At 33.5% G+C, this 19,239-nt stretch overlaps 1 protein-coding gene across 1 annotated transcript; it reads right to left on the bottom strand.

The window, feature by feature from the left end:
• Positions 1-4,720: 4,720 nt before the first annotated feature.
• LOC115888122 (craniofacial development protein 2-like) lies at positions 4,721-5,200 on the bottom strand. Its single transcript, XM_030907707.1, has one exon. It carries the CDS (start codon positions 5,198-5,200, stop codon positions 4,721-4,723), a length of 480 nt encoding a protein of 159 aa, XP_030763567.1.
• Positions 5,201-19,239: the final 14,039 nt, after the last annotated feature.

Below are 19,239 nucleotides of genomic sequence, written 5' to 3'. Positions count from 1 at the left end.
GAAATGACGATCGATGACAGTTCCCATATAAATTTACATATAAAATGACAGCGATCTTCATTTCATAGCCAACGCTGACGCCGTTTTTTTTCGATCATACGGTACCTATTACATAGGGCTATTGCAACAGTAAATTTTTATGAAAACGACCTCAGGATATTTTCTCGTATATTTTACTCTGTATGGTAAAATTTTGTTTTTCTACCCATCCTATAAAAATAAAACAAAACGAAATCTGTAACAGGTCGCTTTACTTTTTGACTATACACAATTTATCTAGAAATGATTCGAAAAACTTTACCTGGGGAAATCCTCTGATGATGCATGTTCCCTCTAAATCATCATATCAATCAACGATAAGTCACTGCCAACTTTTTAGGTATTTACTTAATATGAACAATTCACATTAAAAAACGTAGACAAAACAGTGTAATAACCGGCAGAATTAATTCAAACTCTGATTCAAACTAAGCCAAATTCCCAAATAATGCAATTCTGCATTTTCAGCCTGTCGTCGCCTAATATCTCTCGAGCTGATCGGGAACTGATCGGGAAGTGATACATATTTTTAACGAACGGCTTCTAAGGTTCAAATTTACATTTGAGGCTCTCCTCAATACAGTCTTTTTACGCGCTACTACTCCATACATTTTATCTCTGTTCAACTAAAGGTTTTGCCTATGCTTTTTCTTTTCATTCTACAGAGTTAAGATTCCAGTGAACGCTGTCGCTCCGCCAGTGCGATATACCACAATACGCTAGACAAGGCAAGGCGAGAGGCAAACCTCTGCACATATACTTCTTAAAGAACAAATGAGATGGATATACATCGTCGAGTTTGTCGCATATGGGAAAGGAAGCGCGTTAAAGGAATACCATCGACGTAATTTATTGTAGAATGACGGTTAAAAAATACAATTATTATTGATGCAAATAGGGAAAAAAATATAAAATTGTGATTTAAGATGTATCGATTAATACGTGTAATTTTTCAAATGTATTGGTGAGGCACTGCCTCATCTGCTTCATAGGACAAGCCGCCTCTGATTCAGAGTGTCTTTTTCTATCGAATAAAGTAAAAAAATGCTGAGGGTGGCATTTAAAAATCAAAAGTTGTAGTCATTTCCGGTGTATCCGGAAGCGGCCGAAAACAATTGAATATGTCAATCAATACTAATTTATGTCATATTACAGGGGTGAACCACTTTTGAGACGCACTATTTCAGCTTATTCAGCCATTTCCAATTATGGTGTAGCCTCCCTCACATGTTTAAATATACTTCATAAATACAGAGACATTCTTAGCACACTATTTAAACTCCGTTTATGCGACTCTCTAATTCTTTCAATTATTCCATATTGTGACGTAGTTTATTAGCCTGTTCTGCGTCTAGTTGATCGACATTCGTTACAAAAATTACAGAACGCTTGTGTAAGATACTCTTATAACTTACGGAAATATGATCACATATCGGATTGCTTTAGGGAGTCTCACTGGCTTAATTTGGACGAGAGATTTATTGTGCATGTGGCCTGTATGGTTTTTAGAATTAATGAATCCCAAACACCAATTTATCTATTTGAGGAATTGTCTAAGCGAAACAAAACGCATACCCAAGTAGCATTTATCTGACTTCGAACTAAATCTGACCTGAAGCGACGTCAGACTTTGTGCAAATTTAGGTCGGGTGCTGGTGATACGACTGGTGACGTCGCTTTCCTATTAAAAGCGACGTCGTTGGATCCGAGTCGGTAAATCCAACGATCTGTCGACGTACAAAATAACAACATACCATTTTTATTAATTTCCCAACGTCGTTCCAACGTTGGCTTGCACGACGTACCTATACTTGAACTAGCCCGACGTCTACCCGTTGTCCGAATAGGATACGTCTCACTGATAATCCCTAAAGTAACGTCCAATTATATTTTGTTGTATTTTATGTTTATATATTTAACCTAATTTACGTATCTCTATTTACGTCCGTAAATACAACCCATTAAGTAGCATTTGCGGCCTAATAAACATCATGAACATAACCTAATAAAAAGTTTTTGTAAACAAACTTAATTTTTTTTTATTATGCCTAAAAAACACTAAAAAGGCATTTAGACATTCATCTACATTTTACAGAAAGAGGTCGAAGCTTTTGCAAAATAATAATAGTGGTAGTGATGTCTTCCCTCCGCCCACGAATGCTTTTTATCCGGAAGAGATGCTGCATTACACTGGCGCATCTTAATTTCATTTTTTAGCTTAGGAAACCAGCAGACCCCATCCTCCTCCCACATGTGAGGTACTGGTTCCAATTCTTTTAAATTTTGTATATACTATCTTAAAAAAGTGGCTGCCCATGTTATATTTAAAGAGAAAACAAAACTAAAATATAGTTGCACAAATCCACAAATCTCTGATACGCAAAGTGAGATTACGTGGCGTACGTTGGAATTATATACGTCATAATACGATTGCCGGTCGTCCGGTTTGATGACTTCGGTCGTGTGAGACTAATGTTGGAGACCCGGTCGGAATTGGTATATTGGTAGTTCATATTAAGTCGGACACAGAAATCCGCCATTCTTAACAGGTATCCGATTGTCAGCTATTTTAAAATCGTTTTTTGTTTTTAAAATTTATATTCACATTCCGATTTCTAGTAGAATAATATTGATAAGGTTGAGTTTGGGGGGAACCACAGTACAGTTTTATGATTATACCAGCTAGAAAATAAAATAAAATATTTTGCAAGTTACTTTTTTATAGATATTTTTATTTCATAAATCTACCTACTTTTGAAGGCGCTCGTTGTTTTCCGGAGTATTTTAATCAGATATATCAAAAAAGTGACTTCCGTTGACAAAACTGATGTCTGGATTAATGATTCAGAATTATTATAATATGAAATTAGGTAGGCACTTATAGTTCTATTCGAGGAGTGATTATGGATCCATTTGTAATTAGGTAGTTTGGTTAGGTTTTTATGTATTCTTGGTAGCGAAATGAAACCAAACGTAACGTAAGTTCTTAGCGACGAATTTTAAGTGACTAAAATCCAACGTAATATGACGTTGGTAATTGGTAGAATTACATCCCCTATTAGGTCAGATACCGACGTCGAGGCGACCCGAATCTGTATTCCCCATTTAGGTGCAAATAAGGGTCGTCAGGCGGTCGAACCGACGTTGGTACCCGACGTCGGGTTTATTGAACGCGACGTATACCCGACATTAGATAACGTCCAAATGCTACTTGGGTACCTATCCTACTAGATCAGGCGCGTTGTACAGTGTTCCTAGGCATGTCTCAGCTTTGTTCCAGCGTCCATTTTCCTATAATGCGGTCAGAGTTTACAATGATATTTCCAACGATATCGAACACCCTTCTGGCATTCAGTCTTTTAAAAAGAAAGTTAGGTTAGGTTAGGTTGTAGCAGTAATAAAAATTTACTATTTCAGTCAAATAACTCGCCGTTAAAAATACGTAAAGGGGTAGCTCGTTTTTAACGATTTTTTAGGAGAGCGATTTTAAGAAAAATGACTCTCTGACGAATAAATAACCTTGGAGGTTATTTAACTCATGGCAAGATTAATAGGATAAACGATAAAAATTATTGATAAATGTACTATAAAGGGTATTTTAACACATTATTTCAGATACGCCTTTACGTTATGCGATTAACAATTGCTTTTGCTATTACTTACCAGATACGCCCTCATTGATTGTATAGACAATTTGTTAAAAGTCGTGGAGTTTGGACAAAATAATGTGTATCTTAAAGACATAATGCTAATTTATTTTAACAAATACAGCTCGTGAACATTAAAAGAATTATCAAAACAACTTTTGACAGCCTTAAAAATAATCTCTAACTAGGTTACAAAACAAGAACCAATAATACAAAAACTGCAGAAACAGAAACTAATAGTTACTAATACCTTTTAGTGCATTCATTCAATAACACTTTCAAAAGAACATAAAAATAATGAAGTTCTGAAACTAAACCAAAATATTTGGCGCAAAAGACTGAAACAAAAATTATTCAGTTATATGAGGTAAATTTTTATAAAACTGAACGTGCTCTGGTAGACTTATGTCTGGAGTATTTCCAGCACATAGCGCCTTTTTGTATTCTTCAAGATCGCGTTCTGTTTTAGTAGATAGCCATTTCAGATATTTTTGTTTTTTTCTTGGACATAAGACTCCATCTCATCGTTCCACCAGTATTTCTTGTTGGTAGAGTATTCTTTTGTTCTTATTGCCTCTTTGGTAGCGGCAATTAGATTACTTTTAATGTTCTCGTAGATTTCATTAAATGTGCATTCCTCAGGATCCAAGAGCTTACTATCGAGTCGTCTTTGATACAAAAACACAGTACTGTCATCATTAAAGCTGTTAAAGTTATATTGTACTGTATTCATTGATTCCATTGGTATCCCAGTGTTATGATTTTCTTGAAGCTTATCCATTTTTCTAAAATGTATTCTTATTTTGGCTCTTACTAAAAAGTGATCCGATCCACAGGTGATCCCTCTTAGGACTCTTACGTCGTTTATTTCAATATGTGTTTCCTGTTTATTTATCACATAGTCGATTATAGATTTTAGGTTTCGGGTATTTTGTGTCCATGTGTATCGATGAATGTCTTTGTGCTTGAAAAAGCCGTTGTTAATTTTCAGATCGTGAGTTTCACAAAGATCAATAAGTCTTTCACCGTTATCATTAGTTGTTGCCTCTCCAAAGGGTCCTACTATTTTTTCTTCCCGTTCGTCCGTTGAAGTCGCCCAGCAATATAACTTCCCTATATCTACCAAAATCTTCTAGGAGCTGATCTAATTTGTCGAAGAAGTCTTGCTTGACACTGTATCTTTCTTCCTCTGAGGGTGCGTAGGCTGCTATGATGGTTATATTATAGCCATATAATATGATGTTGATTGTTAGGATGTTTTCATTAACAGCTTCCCAATTCTTAATCTTGTTTTTCCAGCTCTTTTTTATTAAAACTGATACTCCTCTGGCAGCTCTTTTTTCTTTTGCCACTCCGGTATAGAGATGAATATATTCTCCAACATTTTCGGTGCCTTGGCCTTTTTTCTTGGTTTCAGTAAGTGCTATTAAATACATGTTTTGTTTTTGCATTTCAGCAGCGATGATGTCCTTTTTTAGCCTAATTCCCTGTACATTCCATGTAGCGAAACTCATAGTCCATTTTCTTTGCCGTTTTCGTCGTTTTAGTGATCCGTCCAATGTTCCGAGGCTTCGTTTGGGTTTTTTGGTAGGTGTAAGTTTTTCCGAGTATTAGAGAACGAGTCTAATGCCTCAACCCCCAAACCTGGAGGACCGGGTCAGTTTTTATTTCAAGGTGGATATTTTATTTCTCCACTACCCTATGAGTCTACTTGCAGATCCAGTAAGCTTCCCCTAATTCCCATAGGGACGTACCCGATGGAGGTAACTGACAATTCCACACACGGGAAAAGAGTCCTTTTTGTTACCATAAACTCAAACATATCGGTCCACTTGATTGATTGCCTTCGTCGACCCGAATTGAACGCAATCTAAGGGTTTCGCTAAATTATTTAAAATCTAGGAAATCATTGAATTTAAAGCAAAACACTTCATAAGGCTTCATCGGCTACTGCTGTGTTGCAAAGGCACGCTTTTAATGCAAAATTGCTGTAAATCATTACTGTGTTCTTCAAAAGCAAACATCTCCAATAAAAAGAAAGCCTATTGATGTAAACCAAAAAACAAACTATCAAAAAAATTCACCGTGATGATAAAATAGTTTGTCAATTTCTTACTTTGTTAAATTCCACAAGGTGTTTTAAATTGTCAAAATATCAACATTTTGTTTTCCCTACACAGGGTGGCGCCTCTCATACGCCGCGGAAGCTCCAAGGAGAACGGTAGTTTATATCGAAATGAAATTTTGGCAGTATATGGAGGTTAACTGAAAGCATTTTATAAAAATATACAGGGTTGTTCACCACATACGACACGGAGTATTGTAGCTAAACGATTAGATTTTTACAAATTGTAAGTTTTGGGTTCGTTGAAGATCTATTAGAACTACAATTTAAAAATATTTTTACAAGATACAGAGTGTCCCAAATAAGTAAAAAATATTATAGTTGTATTTTTTTAAATGGAACACCCTGTATATTATTCTATTTTTGGATTCTACGATTGATATAAAGGTAAATTTGATTAAGGTTTATCGGCTTTAAACGGCAATAACTTGTTTAATTTAAATGGAACACCCTATATATTTTACGTGAATCAGATGTACAATGTAATTGTCTATGAAATTGTATTATACCATTTTTCACCCATCTCTTGAAGTTTTCGTAGAAAATGCATTTTCTTATAATTTTGACCTCATTTATCACTATACCCATGGAATATTGACATTTCAGATTTTTTTATAGCACCATAATATGTACAAAATATACAGGTGGTAAATATTGCAAGCCCATTTGCATACAAAAAAACTATTTAAATCTTTGTAAAAGAGTATACGAATTAAATATATCACCATTATTTCCTATAAAAAAACACCAAAAGTTAGTTACATACTTGTAAATTGTTTTAATTAATAAATTATTCTAAATAAATGTAGATTTGGCTCAGAAATCAATATAATAATAAGTTATGAAAATTAATGTCTCTGTTTTTATAAATAAGCATTCGTCAATAAATGAAATAAAATTTATAAGGTGTTACTTTTTACCGCACTGTCTAATATACACATAAAATTCAGTTTTTCAGTATTTGGAACAGTTATTACTTTAACGTAAACAGTCAATTTAATGTAGTTTGAATACTGGGATCATATTAATTGGTCCTCTTTAACAAAAAATATTTAAACAGTTTTATTTTTATTTTTTAATTAACTAAGCGAACTATATCGACAATATTAGTATCTGTACCCTTTGGAAATTTGTCACATCGTTAAAAATAAGCTAAAATGTCAATATTCCATGGGTATAGTGATAAATGAGGCCTAAATTATAAGAAAATGCATTTTCTATGAAAACTTGAAGAGATGGGTAAAAAATGGAACAATACAATTTGATAGACAACTACATTGTGCATTTGATTCGCGTAAAATATATAGGGTGTTCCATTTAAATTAAACAAGTTATTGCCGTTTAAAGCTAGTAATTATTTAATATAAATTTTTGGACACTCTGTATAAGGTAGTAAAATTTTTATTATTGCAACACAATATCTGATCAATAAATAATCTTCAGTAAATATTTAGTATTAAAAACTTTGATAGCCTGGGAGAAATAAAGCCTTAAAATTTTTACTACGATTTCATAAAATTGAAAATATTTCAAAAACGGTAAGGTTTAAGTGTGATAAACCTTAATCAAATTTACCTTTATTTCAACCGCAGAATCTAAAAATAGAATAATATACAAGGTGTTCCATTTAAAAAAATACAACTATAATATTTTTTACTTATTTGGGACACTCTGTATCTTGTAAAATGTAAAAATATTTTTAAATTGTAGCTCTAATATACCTTCAACGAACCCAAAACTTACAATTTGTAAAAATCTAATCGTTTAGCTACAATACTCCGTGTCGTATGTGGTGAACAACCCTGTATAGAATTATACAGGGTGTCCCCAAAAAAAGTTACACATCAAAGTTGTGATTTTTCTAATGGAACACCCTATATATTAATTGATTTTCGGATTCTGGAAAAAAATAAAGGTGAGTTTTATTAAAGAAGCATATACCTCAAATCTAAGGATTTTGATATATTTCACATTTTGTGAAAATCAAGAGTAAATTTTAAATTTCGATAACAGCTACCTAAATTTTAGTTGACCTTGTATAGCCTGATATTTAATTACAGTAACCATTGTATGTTAAAACAAATTGAAATTTAACCCGAAAAGTTATACAGGGTGAGACAAAATTAATATGGAACATTAGTACTTTACAAAGCAAGTTACTCCTTTATTTTAAATGGAACACCCAGTATATTTTTCCGGTGTTCAATGGGGAATTTATATATCTTCAAAAAACTATTAAGGTTGCCTACCCCTCAGACAAAGATTTTCCCAGATATTTTAATTTTTATGATTTTGCGTCAGCAAATCTTTATTATTTGAAAAAATCTAGGTGGCTGTGTGATATACCTTTTATTAATTTAACAAAAATTAAAGATTGTGGAGTAAAAAACTCAAGGGTAATAAAAAATACACGTTTAAAACATATTTTAATTATTACAGAATTAAAACTAGATATAAACCTATAATATTGTGCGACAAAAATTAGCTGGATGAAATCAAATGCTCAAAATGCTTCCTTTCCTGTTAACTGCATAAAATGATTGTATTTTCAAAAGGATCTTTTCATTTTAAAAGGCATTATGTGGAGTTCTACCTGATAAAGCAGCTACAATAATTTATCTCATGCTGTCGACACTAGTTGGTCGAGCTTTTTAAACACTGTCTTTAACATATCCCCATAAAAAAACTCAGACTAGATAAAATCAGGAGCATTTAATTATTCTATTAATTGGTAAATGCACACTGCATTCACCAACTAATAGAATTATCAATCAATTCTTTCTGATGGTTCTGAATCATATCAATTCTTTCGCCTGGTAAGTTTGCATTTTCGCAAATTCCTGAGAATATTTTTTTTGTTTTAACTGACAAAAAATTATAACTAGTTATTAAAGTTGAACTAATTAGACAGCTATGTTGAAGACGTCAGACATATCACAGCCACCTAGGTTTTATCAAATAATAAAGATCTACTCAGATCAAATCATGTAAATGAAAATATCTAGGAAAATCTTTGTTTGAGGGGTAGGCAACCTTAATAGTATTTTGAAGACACAGGAATTCTCCTTTAAATGTCGGAATAATATACTGGGTGTTCCATTTAAAATAAGAGAGTAACATGCTTTTAAAGGTGACCAATGTTCAATATTAATTTTGTCTCACCCTGTATAACTTTTTGGGTCAAGTTTTAATTTGATTTAAAGTAGAATAGTTAGTTTAACTACATATTAGGCTACACCAGGTAAATTCCAATTTAGGTAGCTTTTATTGTAATTTAAAAAATTGTTCTTTATTTCTAGAAAATGTTAAATATGTCAAAAACCTTACATTTTAGTCATATACTTCTCTTATAAAACTCACCTTTATTTTTATCCTAGAATCCGAAAATCAATTAATATATAGGGTGTTCCATTACAAAAAACACAACTTTGATATGTAACTTTTTTTGGGGACACCCTGTAGAACTCTCTATATTTTTAAAAAGTGCCCTGAATTAACCTACATATGCTCACAATATTTCATTTCAATACAAACTGTCGTTCCCCTTGGAGCCTCCGCGGCGTATGAGAGGCGCCACCCTGTATAATAGACAGATGGTAACTTGGATTTTAAATTAAATAAATAGTCAAATAATTATTTACCTAATTGCTTAAAAAATACCATATTTTTTATTGTTCCAATTCATAAGTGTAAGTAATAATAAATAATTAGATAATTACTTCAACATTGCCTAGCGCAAAACTGGCCCCAGATCTGTTCTCAAAAAATTGCCATCGCCGGCAAAAACCGCAGCACGGGAAATGTAGTCCACAATTGCGCCGCAGCGTGGCGCCACGAATCGACCTAGGTAATCTGTCCTAACTGGGAACGAATTATCCTTATTATCCCTTTGAATACTTTGAGAAATTGCGTCGGCTTCAAACGAGGCGAAAAATTAAAAAGATCCCCTCGATCAACCCTACTCTACCCCCCACCACTCTAAAAACGATCCAATCGGTCTGTTAGTTTTTTCGATTATATGCGATTAAATTTCCGCTGGAGGTGAATTTTTTACAATTATTTGATAATTAACTTTTTTTAATTTCCTCCGTTTTAATGTCCTTCATAGTTAATTTAAATAACAATGTTATTTCTAATACACTCACCGGCACGAAAAACATGCACCTTAAAATTTTAATGTACTATACACACTGGAAAAACCTAGGGATATCATTTTATTAAAGTTAAAAATAAATGTTTAAAATAAACAACCGCATATTTGTAGGCCGATTCTTTCAACTTCGATTGAAACGAAGTAGTCACACCTGTTATTTCAAAATTTGGGATATTTGCAGAAGTGTTTGTGCATTTTTTGTCAAATGTATAAAAAGCACCTAGCATCAATTGTTCGAATTTAACCTGTACTGGCTATGTTTTTATGATAACTGGCCAGAATTCATTCAAATAATTTTGTTTAGTATTGAACAACGTTATGGAGCGTAGATATCTTAACAGAGACGAAATGCTAAGGGCCATGGGTATGCTCGAAGCTGGAATGCGCCAAATCGACGTACCTAGAGCATTAAATACAACGCAAAGTGTAATATCGTGATTAAGTGCACGCTACCGTGAAAGTGGGGATGTTGCTGAAAGGCACACAGGGCGACATCGCATTACTACCCCTCAGCAAGATCATTTTTTACAATTAAATGCTCGACGCCGACCGACTCTTACAGCACCAGAGCTTAGTTTAATTCTCCAGGAAACACATAATGTAACCGTTAGTCCTGACACTATTCGCAATAGATTAAGAGAGGGCAACTTAAGAAGCAGACGCCCCTGGAGAGCTCAACCCTTAACGAGAGGAAATCGAGAGGTACGATATTTGTGAGCTCAAGATCATGTTCAGTAGTCGAATGAACAATGGGCTAATGTTCTCTTCACGGATAAGTCACCCTTTGGAATTCATCCGGATTTGAGAAGGCTTAGGGTATGGAGAGAACCAGAAAATCTTATTCGGTTGAATCATGTTCAGGAAGTGCACCCTTATCAAGATGGAACAGTTATGGTCTGGGGAGGAGTCCAGTTAGGCCGAAAAACCGATCTCGTTTTTCTTGAAAGGTTTCTAACAGGAATTACATACCGTGATTTAATTCTTGAGCCTGTCGTGTTACCATATGCCAATCATTTTCGGAGAAACTTCATTCTCGTGCATGACAACGCACGGCCTCATACAGCCAGAGCGGTAAGTGAGTTTATCAATGCTCATCAATTAAACATCTTACCCTGGCCGGCACAATCCCCTGACCTCAACCCCATCGAGCACGTATGCTGATCTGGTTCGGGCCGTGAATGCAGCGTGGCAGGCTGTACCTCAAGAAGAGATCGACAACCTGATCAGGAGCATGGAGAGACGATGTAGGGCTATAATGAACAGTAGAGGAGGCCATACCCTTTATTAAGTAAAAATGGTTTTATCTTTTTTTTTAATTCACAGTTTAGAACAGAGTTCAATAAAAATCGAGGTAAATTTGAAAAATTCGGTAAATTTCGCATTTTTATTTCCAATACGTCCTCTAAACTATTTGTTTATTTTAATTTTATTATATCAGAAATGCAAAAAATAAAATTACTGACGATGGCTGGATAAAATTGTAATATCCCTACATTTTTCAGGTGTGTGTATAAAGTTTAATATCTTTTGTTCTAGTGGGCCGATTGTGATTATTTTCGATATTTCGATTAGGTATTCGAAATTTTTTGAAAAATTTTTTGGAAAATTTTTAGTTTTTAGTTAAAAAACATAATTTCTTGATAATATGGCAACATAGGTATTAGATTAAATTTATAAGAAAGAAAATCCAGAAAAGATCCAGTGGTTCTCAAAATTTTAGCAAAAAATTATTTTTTTGGGGAATTTTCAAAGTAAAATAACTTCGTTATTTTGGACTTATTTGAAAAACGATAAAGAGAAAATACGTTTCTTTTATCGAGTTCTACCACCCCTTAAAATACTTGCACTTATTTCTGAGACACCCTGTATAATTACATACAAGGTATGACTTTCAAATCTTTCTTATATTACTTGGAAGGTTTGAAATTGTTTAAAAACTTATTTGTGGCGTTTGAAAAGAAAATAGCATGTTCTATTCGGAGTAAAAATGACTTTTTGTTCCTCGGCTGTATGTCAACGTACGGCTACGCTACAAAAAATGTCATTTTTAGTCCTAATAAAACGATATACTATTATATTCTTGATAAAAGTATCAGCATTCTGTCAAACTCCACTACAAACTAGTCAATATTAAAGCATATTATTTCGTACTCAAAAAACCTTCAGAAATATGAAATTTGCGCAAAATTATCTAATATTTTATATATTTTTAAATTTATTAAAATACCCCTTTACTAGGAAAACTACATAAAATTAACTATTATGTAAAAAAGCTTATTCTGCACAGACAAACGAATTCAGCTAAATATTAACTTTAGGCTAATTGTTGGGGCTTTTGATTCGGAGCCGCACCGCAATTTGGACGAAACGATATAAAATAAATATTATGCAGATACGCGTGTTTTCCAGTGGCTGATGAGGGCGGAAGTTCCACACGAGAGCGGAAAGCTCTGGAAAGGAAAACTGTATACTGAAAACACTGCGGAGCAGTACATTAACTGGCTCCGGGCATGGGTGGGTTAAAAAAGCAATAGTCACATAAATATACAATATTATTAAAAATATGTATTTAAAATTAATAAAATAAAAATACTGAAAAGTACTAGTTAAATTTTAACACTTTTTATCACTTTTATCTTTATATTTCTTGTAGAATTTATTGGAGGGGGGTTAATCATTTCGACCTTACAGATCTATCGTGTCCCCCTTTCTTGAGTTATATCTCGTTAGTGATGTGTCGGTATATCAGTAACGCGATTTTGGAGCGGTATTTCTTTGTAACGTCGTGTGGCGCTCCACAACAAATCAGGAACCTGTTACTGAAGAACGACGATCATAATAACGAGGATTTTATAAATTATTTATAATTTGCGAATAAATTATTTATAATCGCTTTTGAAGTTGGTTCAAACTGCAATTATCGCATAGCGACGTGTTTCGCTCCAGCCGTCGCGATTTCGTTGGGCGCCACCGGTACTAACTGCGTACACCTGCGTACACCGTATCGCGCGATCTCGACCGCGACGTGTTTCGCTCCAGCCGTCGCGCTCCTAGAGTTGTGATTTCGTCTGTGGCGAACAGAAGTAACTGGTAACTAGATATCGACGCTCGACTTCGGCCGAGACGTATTTTTTTCCAGCAGCATTTTTTAAATTTTAATGTAGAAAATCGGCATCCTCGCGAAAAATTACATTGAAATATCTTTTTACCATCTTAAAATAGAGAAGAGGAAAATTTTAAATTGGGTGAGACACTTAAAATGATTCTGGAACAATTCATTTTTAAATCCACTGTATATCGAAAACGGTAAGTGCAAAGTATACTAAACTATATAATTTTGAAATTAGCTAAAATATGTCTACCGGACCATGCTAAAATATGTGGGGGTTTCCATTTAAAAAAAATCAAGATGGCATCGTATCTGTCAAAATTGACGATTTAAAAAATTTTAATGTAGAAAATCGGCATCCTCGCGAAAAATTACATTAAAATATCTTTTTACCATCTTAAAATAGAGAAGAGGAAAATTTTAACTTGGGTGAGACACTTAAAATGATTCTGGAACAATTCATTTTTAAATCCACTGTATATCGAAAACGGTAAGTGCAAAGTATACTAAACTATATAAATTTGAAATTAGCTAAAATATGTCTACCGGACCATGCAAAAATATGTGGGGGTTTCCATTTAAAAAAAATCAAGATGGCGTCGTATCTGTCAAAATTGACGATTTAAAAAATTTTAATGTAGAAAATCGGCATCCTCGCGAAAAATTACATTAAAATATCTTTTTACCATCTTAAAATAGAGAAGAGGGAAATTTTAAATTGGGTGAGACACTTAAAATGATTCTGGAACAATTCATTTTTAAATCCACTGTATATCGAAAACGGTAAGTGCAAAGTATACTAAACTATATAATTTTGAAATTAGCTAAAATATGTCTACCGGACCATGCTAAAATATATGGGGGTTTCCATTTAAAAAAAATCAAGATGGCGTCGTATCTGTCAAAATTGACGATTTAAAAAATTTTAATGTAGAAAATCGGCATCCTCGCGAAAAATTGCATTGAAATATCTTTTTACCATCTTAAAATAGAGAAGAGGAAAATTTTAAATTGGGTGAGACACTTAAAATGATTCTGGAACAATTCATTTTTAAATCCACTGTATATCGAAAACGGTAAGTGCAAAGTATACTAAACTATATATTTTTGAAATTAGCTAAAATATGTCTACCGGACCATGCTAAAATATGTGGGGGTTTCCATTTAAAAAAAATCAAGATGGCGTCGTATCTGTCAAAATTGACGATTTAAAAAAAATTAATGTAGAAAATCGGCATCCTCGTGAAAAATTACATTGAAATATCTTTTTACCATCTTAAAATAGAGAAGAGGAAAATTTTAAATTGGGTGAGACACTTAAAATGATTCTGGAACAATTCATTTTTAAATCCACTGTATATCGAAAACGGTAAGTGCAAAGTATACTAAACTATATATTTTTGAAATTAGCTAAAATATGTCTACCGGACCATGCTAAAATATGTGGGGATTTCTATTTAAAAAAAATCAAGATGGCGTCGTATCTGTCAAAATTGACTATTTAAAAAATTTTAATGTAGAAAATCGGCATCCTCGCGAAAAATTACATTAAAATATCTTTTTACTATCTTAAAATGGAAAAGAGGAAAATTTTAAATTGGGTGAGACACTTAAAATGATTCTGGAACAATTCATTTTTAAATCCACTGTATATCGAAAATGGTAAGTGCAAAGTATACTAAACTATATATTTTTGAAATTAGCTAAAATATGTCTACCGGACCATGCAAAAATATGTGGGGGTTTCCATTTAAAAAAAATCAAGATGGCGTCGTATCTGTCAAAATTGACGATTTAAAAAATTTTAATGTAGAAAATCGGCATCCTCGCGAAAAATTACATTAAAATATCTTTTTACCATCTTAAAATAGAGAAGAGGAAAATTTTAAATTGGGTGAGACCAAGGATATATAGAATAAGGATATTCGACTGGCCCAAAAAAAACGTGCCGTATTTTGTCGAGGAAGTCGATTTCGTCACGACCAATGGGCGTCGAGTATTTGAAATTGAAAACATATAAATTGACGGTAACCTATGTTTTTTGACTCATTTCACTGACAAATGTGATGAGATTGTTATTGTAATTTATAGATCCAAAATCCAAACGTTTTTTGATTTTCAATTTTAAGCAAAATTCGAGATTCACACAATGTATCTCGAACCAACCGTTTCCGAGTTTTTGACTTTTGAAAATGCCACTTAAAAAATACGATTTAATTATTTTATAATTATTCGATTAATTTATTTCGATATGTTCGGTCTCATTTAACGATGCCATTCTGCGTATACTGAAATACTTAATAATATTTGACATTAGTTTTCAAGTTAGCATTTATAGATGTGTAAAACGAGATTATATCAAGTCTGAAAATTACAAAATTTTCGTTTAACATTTCAAAATCAAAACTTAATAATTCGGTATGCATATAATAATGCTTAAAATTGAAGGAAGAATTGAAATATGCAATAATATACGAGGGGTTTCATTTAAAAAAATGAAACTCTAATGTGCCACGACTTTATGACCGACCCTGTATACTTAAATTTATTACTGGCCAGTAGACATTTAAAAACCCTATAACTTTTAAATTTAACTTTTTTGCGGTACCTCGTATAATAATGGACAGTTCCCCTACATATCAGCGACCCTGTATGTTATTATTTATATTTACAGGTATTTTTGGAATGAAAATTTTACGACAAACGTAGATACTGAAGAGATAAAATATTTGGCATTCCATATCAATTCAAACATAAAATTTGACATAATGAATATATTTTTTATAGATTTTTTAGTAATGTTTTTAAATTTTTTGCAATTAGGAGAACAAAGATCATTTTGGTCTGGACAAAAATAAGACTAGTTTATTTACGTATTATGGCTCTTTCTGTCGCTATGTATTAGATTACAAGTATACTTTAAAATAAAATGTTTTAGAGTATCTTACATCTACTAAATATTTACATGAATGCAAGACGCCTAACTCAATAGAGTTGCAAAGTTTACTGACATGTGTTTCAACTTTTCAAAGTCTATACCGTGTTTTATATTTAGAATATATTATTTCTTTCTCAAAAAATAAACTAAATTACGGGTATGTAAATAAATTATAGACATACAAAAACGTTTTATCTATAATAATGTAAAGCAGAAACTAAATTACTTCAAAATAATAGCAAATCAAATATAAAACATGTACATTATGGCTAAATTGGCTTTAGATAGAACGTTGGGGAAACGGTATTATATTTTAATAAATAAATTAATTTAAAACTGATAGAATTAACTAAATAAGTTTTTATACGGCAAATTGTAGCTCGTAATTCGGTTAATTAAAACATAATTTCGAACAAAATTAACTATTTAATGATGTTTATTTTATAATTTTAATTAAAACAATAATAATTAATTATATGGCTTTGGCTAAGTACATTAGCCCAGCTATTGGAAATTTCGCTATAAATCGCTTATATTGATATATTTGTTACCGGTATTAGTTTATGAGCAATTTAAATATTAATTATTTATTTTAAAGTTTAATGAGTTAATTATAAATTAAGTGATATAAACCAATGAGTATAATAAGTTAATTATTTTTATTTCATGCTGTATCGTAAAGGACATCTTTACATACTGGATTTCGGACCAAAAAATAAGGTTTTACAGTAGTAGAATTTAGAATTTAGAATGAGTCGGAGGGGGGTTAATCACTTCGACCTTACAGATCCATTGTGTCCCCCTTTCTTGAATCATAACTCATCATACAGTCCCAGGGCTTTGACAAAAGCCAGTATCTGGGACGGTTTTATAGAGGGTAGTTCTCCATCTCCAATATCAGTCGTACCAAAGTTCATGGCACGAATGGTTGTCGTCTCGGCGCACTCAGTGATGAGGTGTACTGGTGTTACCCCATCTTCCCCACAGAATCTGCATTCGCCGTTTCTTCTTAGTTTCAATCTACTGAGGTGTTCATTGAGGAGACAGTGCCCTGTTAAAAACCCCGTGACAATCCGAAGATTGTTCTTACTCAGACCCAGGAAGGTCTGTGATTTTTCTTGATCATAAGCCCTCAGAAACTTCTTCGAGTGTCTTAGACCATTGCAAGATTTCCATTCCAGGTTGCGGATGGAATCTTCCAAGTTCTTGAGTTCCGCCTTGAGTTGGTTACCACTTGGAAAGCAGAACGGTTCTGGTCCAGTTAGTGGAGTGTTCGCTCCTTTCCTAGCTAGATTATTTGCTTTTTCATTGCCTTCTATCCCTTGGTGAGCAGGCACCCAGTGTGGAGGACTTTGTTTTCTTTGCCTAATTTATTCAGCTTCTCTATGCATTCTTTGACCAATTTCGAATTGATTGATACTGAGTTGATCGCCTTTAACGCTGCTTGACTATCAGACAAGATGGCTATTTCTTGTTTCCGATAGTTCCTATCTAAGATAAGTTGTACGCATCTCTCGATAGCGTAGATTTCTGCCTGTTGGATACTAGGGTAAGTGCCCATTGGTTCGGAGTAATTAGCTCTCGGCCCAAACACTCCGATCCCTGTTCCCGTATTGGTTTTGGAAGCATCAGAATACCAAGTTATGGTATGGTCTTTTAACTGCTGGGCAAGCGTTTCGCTCTTCCAATCCTTCTTATTGCTCAATACTACATTGACATGTTTGTCAAAGTTGTACGTTCTTGGCATATCGTCCACTGGGAGTTGCAGGATGGTATTTCCTTTTTGAGGGTGTTCCAAGCCCCTGATCTGACAATTCTCCCAGTACTAATTCCGTTAGTGACCATTCTAATCATTGTCGCATTGGCATATCTACCAATGACAATGTGCAGTGGTGTTAGATCTAGAATGACCTCCATTGCTGCTGTTGGACAGGTTCTCATGGCTCCTGTGATGCAAACACATGCTAGTCTCTGGACTTTGCATAGGTTTGGTTTACAGTAGTAAGTCCAGTATAAATTTTTAACGGATATCCATCCAAAATTTTATTTTTTTATTTTTAAATTTATTAAAATTATATAAAAATAAAAATCATACACTGATAAGTTATGAAAAATATTTTTTTTAATTCTATATCTACAATATAGAACTAGAACTTAGTTTTATTAGAACCCTAAAACTAGTTTCTATTGGTAGTGCCCTTTTCCACAAACTCTGTATACTTAAATTTACTACTAGCTGATAGAAATTTAAAAACCCTAGGTACAACTTCAGTATTTAACTTTTTACGGTACCTTGTATATTTTACCTAATAATCGACCGTTCCCATACATATCAGCGATCCTGTATAGTGTAGCAATTAAGTAATTTTTTTTATTACATATTTATTCCTAACCACATTCAGATATTTTAAGAAACGTGAAGCTTTAACTCAGTAAATAAGTAGTATTGCAACTGTAGTTTAAATTAAAATAAGCCACCAAATTACAAAATACAACAAAACAATATAAATTCATCTCATCTCTGTACTCTCTCTGTCTCTATGCCGCCACTGTGCGAACCCCGCGATGATCAATAAACCCGTAGAGCCGGCGGCGATGTGCAGTCTCCATGGCAACCCGTTTTGCCACGGCACACTACGCACTCCGGAGAGAGAGCGACCCGCGGCGGCATTTCGCCAAATACCTGCATGGTCGGATGACTTTTTCTTCGCCCTCCGCCGCCCAATCGGTCCTGTCAATTTTTTCTGGATACGTGTCGGTCGTGCCTGTGCCGCCGGCTTCGCTCCCCTCTCTACCCCTTCTCATGCCCTGATCCGTACATCTAGTTCGACGTGTATGTACGTCGCTGCGTTTTCTGTCTCTGTCCGTATCTGTTGTTTGGGATAGAGTGAATAGATAGGGAGTCTAATCACCAATATAATGTGTCTAAATTTGTGTACAACAAATGTATTGATAAATCAAGTAGCCACTGTTCGGTTTTTATATGATTCAAAACAAAAAAATATATAAATTGTAAAATTAGTAATTTTCAAATGGCCATAATGCGTTCTTTCAAAATCATCGAACAACTAAATCATTTCCATAGATCCAGTGATGTACCGTGACTTTGAATTTTAAGACCAAAAACTGAAACAATAAATTGTCAAAAAAATCATATTACAGCTATATGTTTTATCTTGCATAAAAATGTTAACTAATAAGTTAGAATAATTATAATTCTTCCTTAAC

The sequence above is a fragment of the Sitophilus oryzae genome, unplaced genomic scaffold, assembly GCF_002938485.1.
Source record: "Sitophilus oryzae breed Bouriz unplaced genomic scaffold, Soryzae_2.0 scaffold_684_pilon_pilon, whole genome shotgun sequence".
NCBI lineage: Eukaryota > Metazoa > Arthropoda > Insecta > Coleoptera > Curculionidae > Sitophilus > Sitophilus oryzae.
This window is presented reverse-complemented; position numbering and strand designations above follow the sequence as displayed.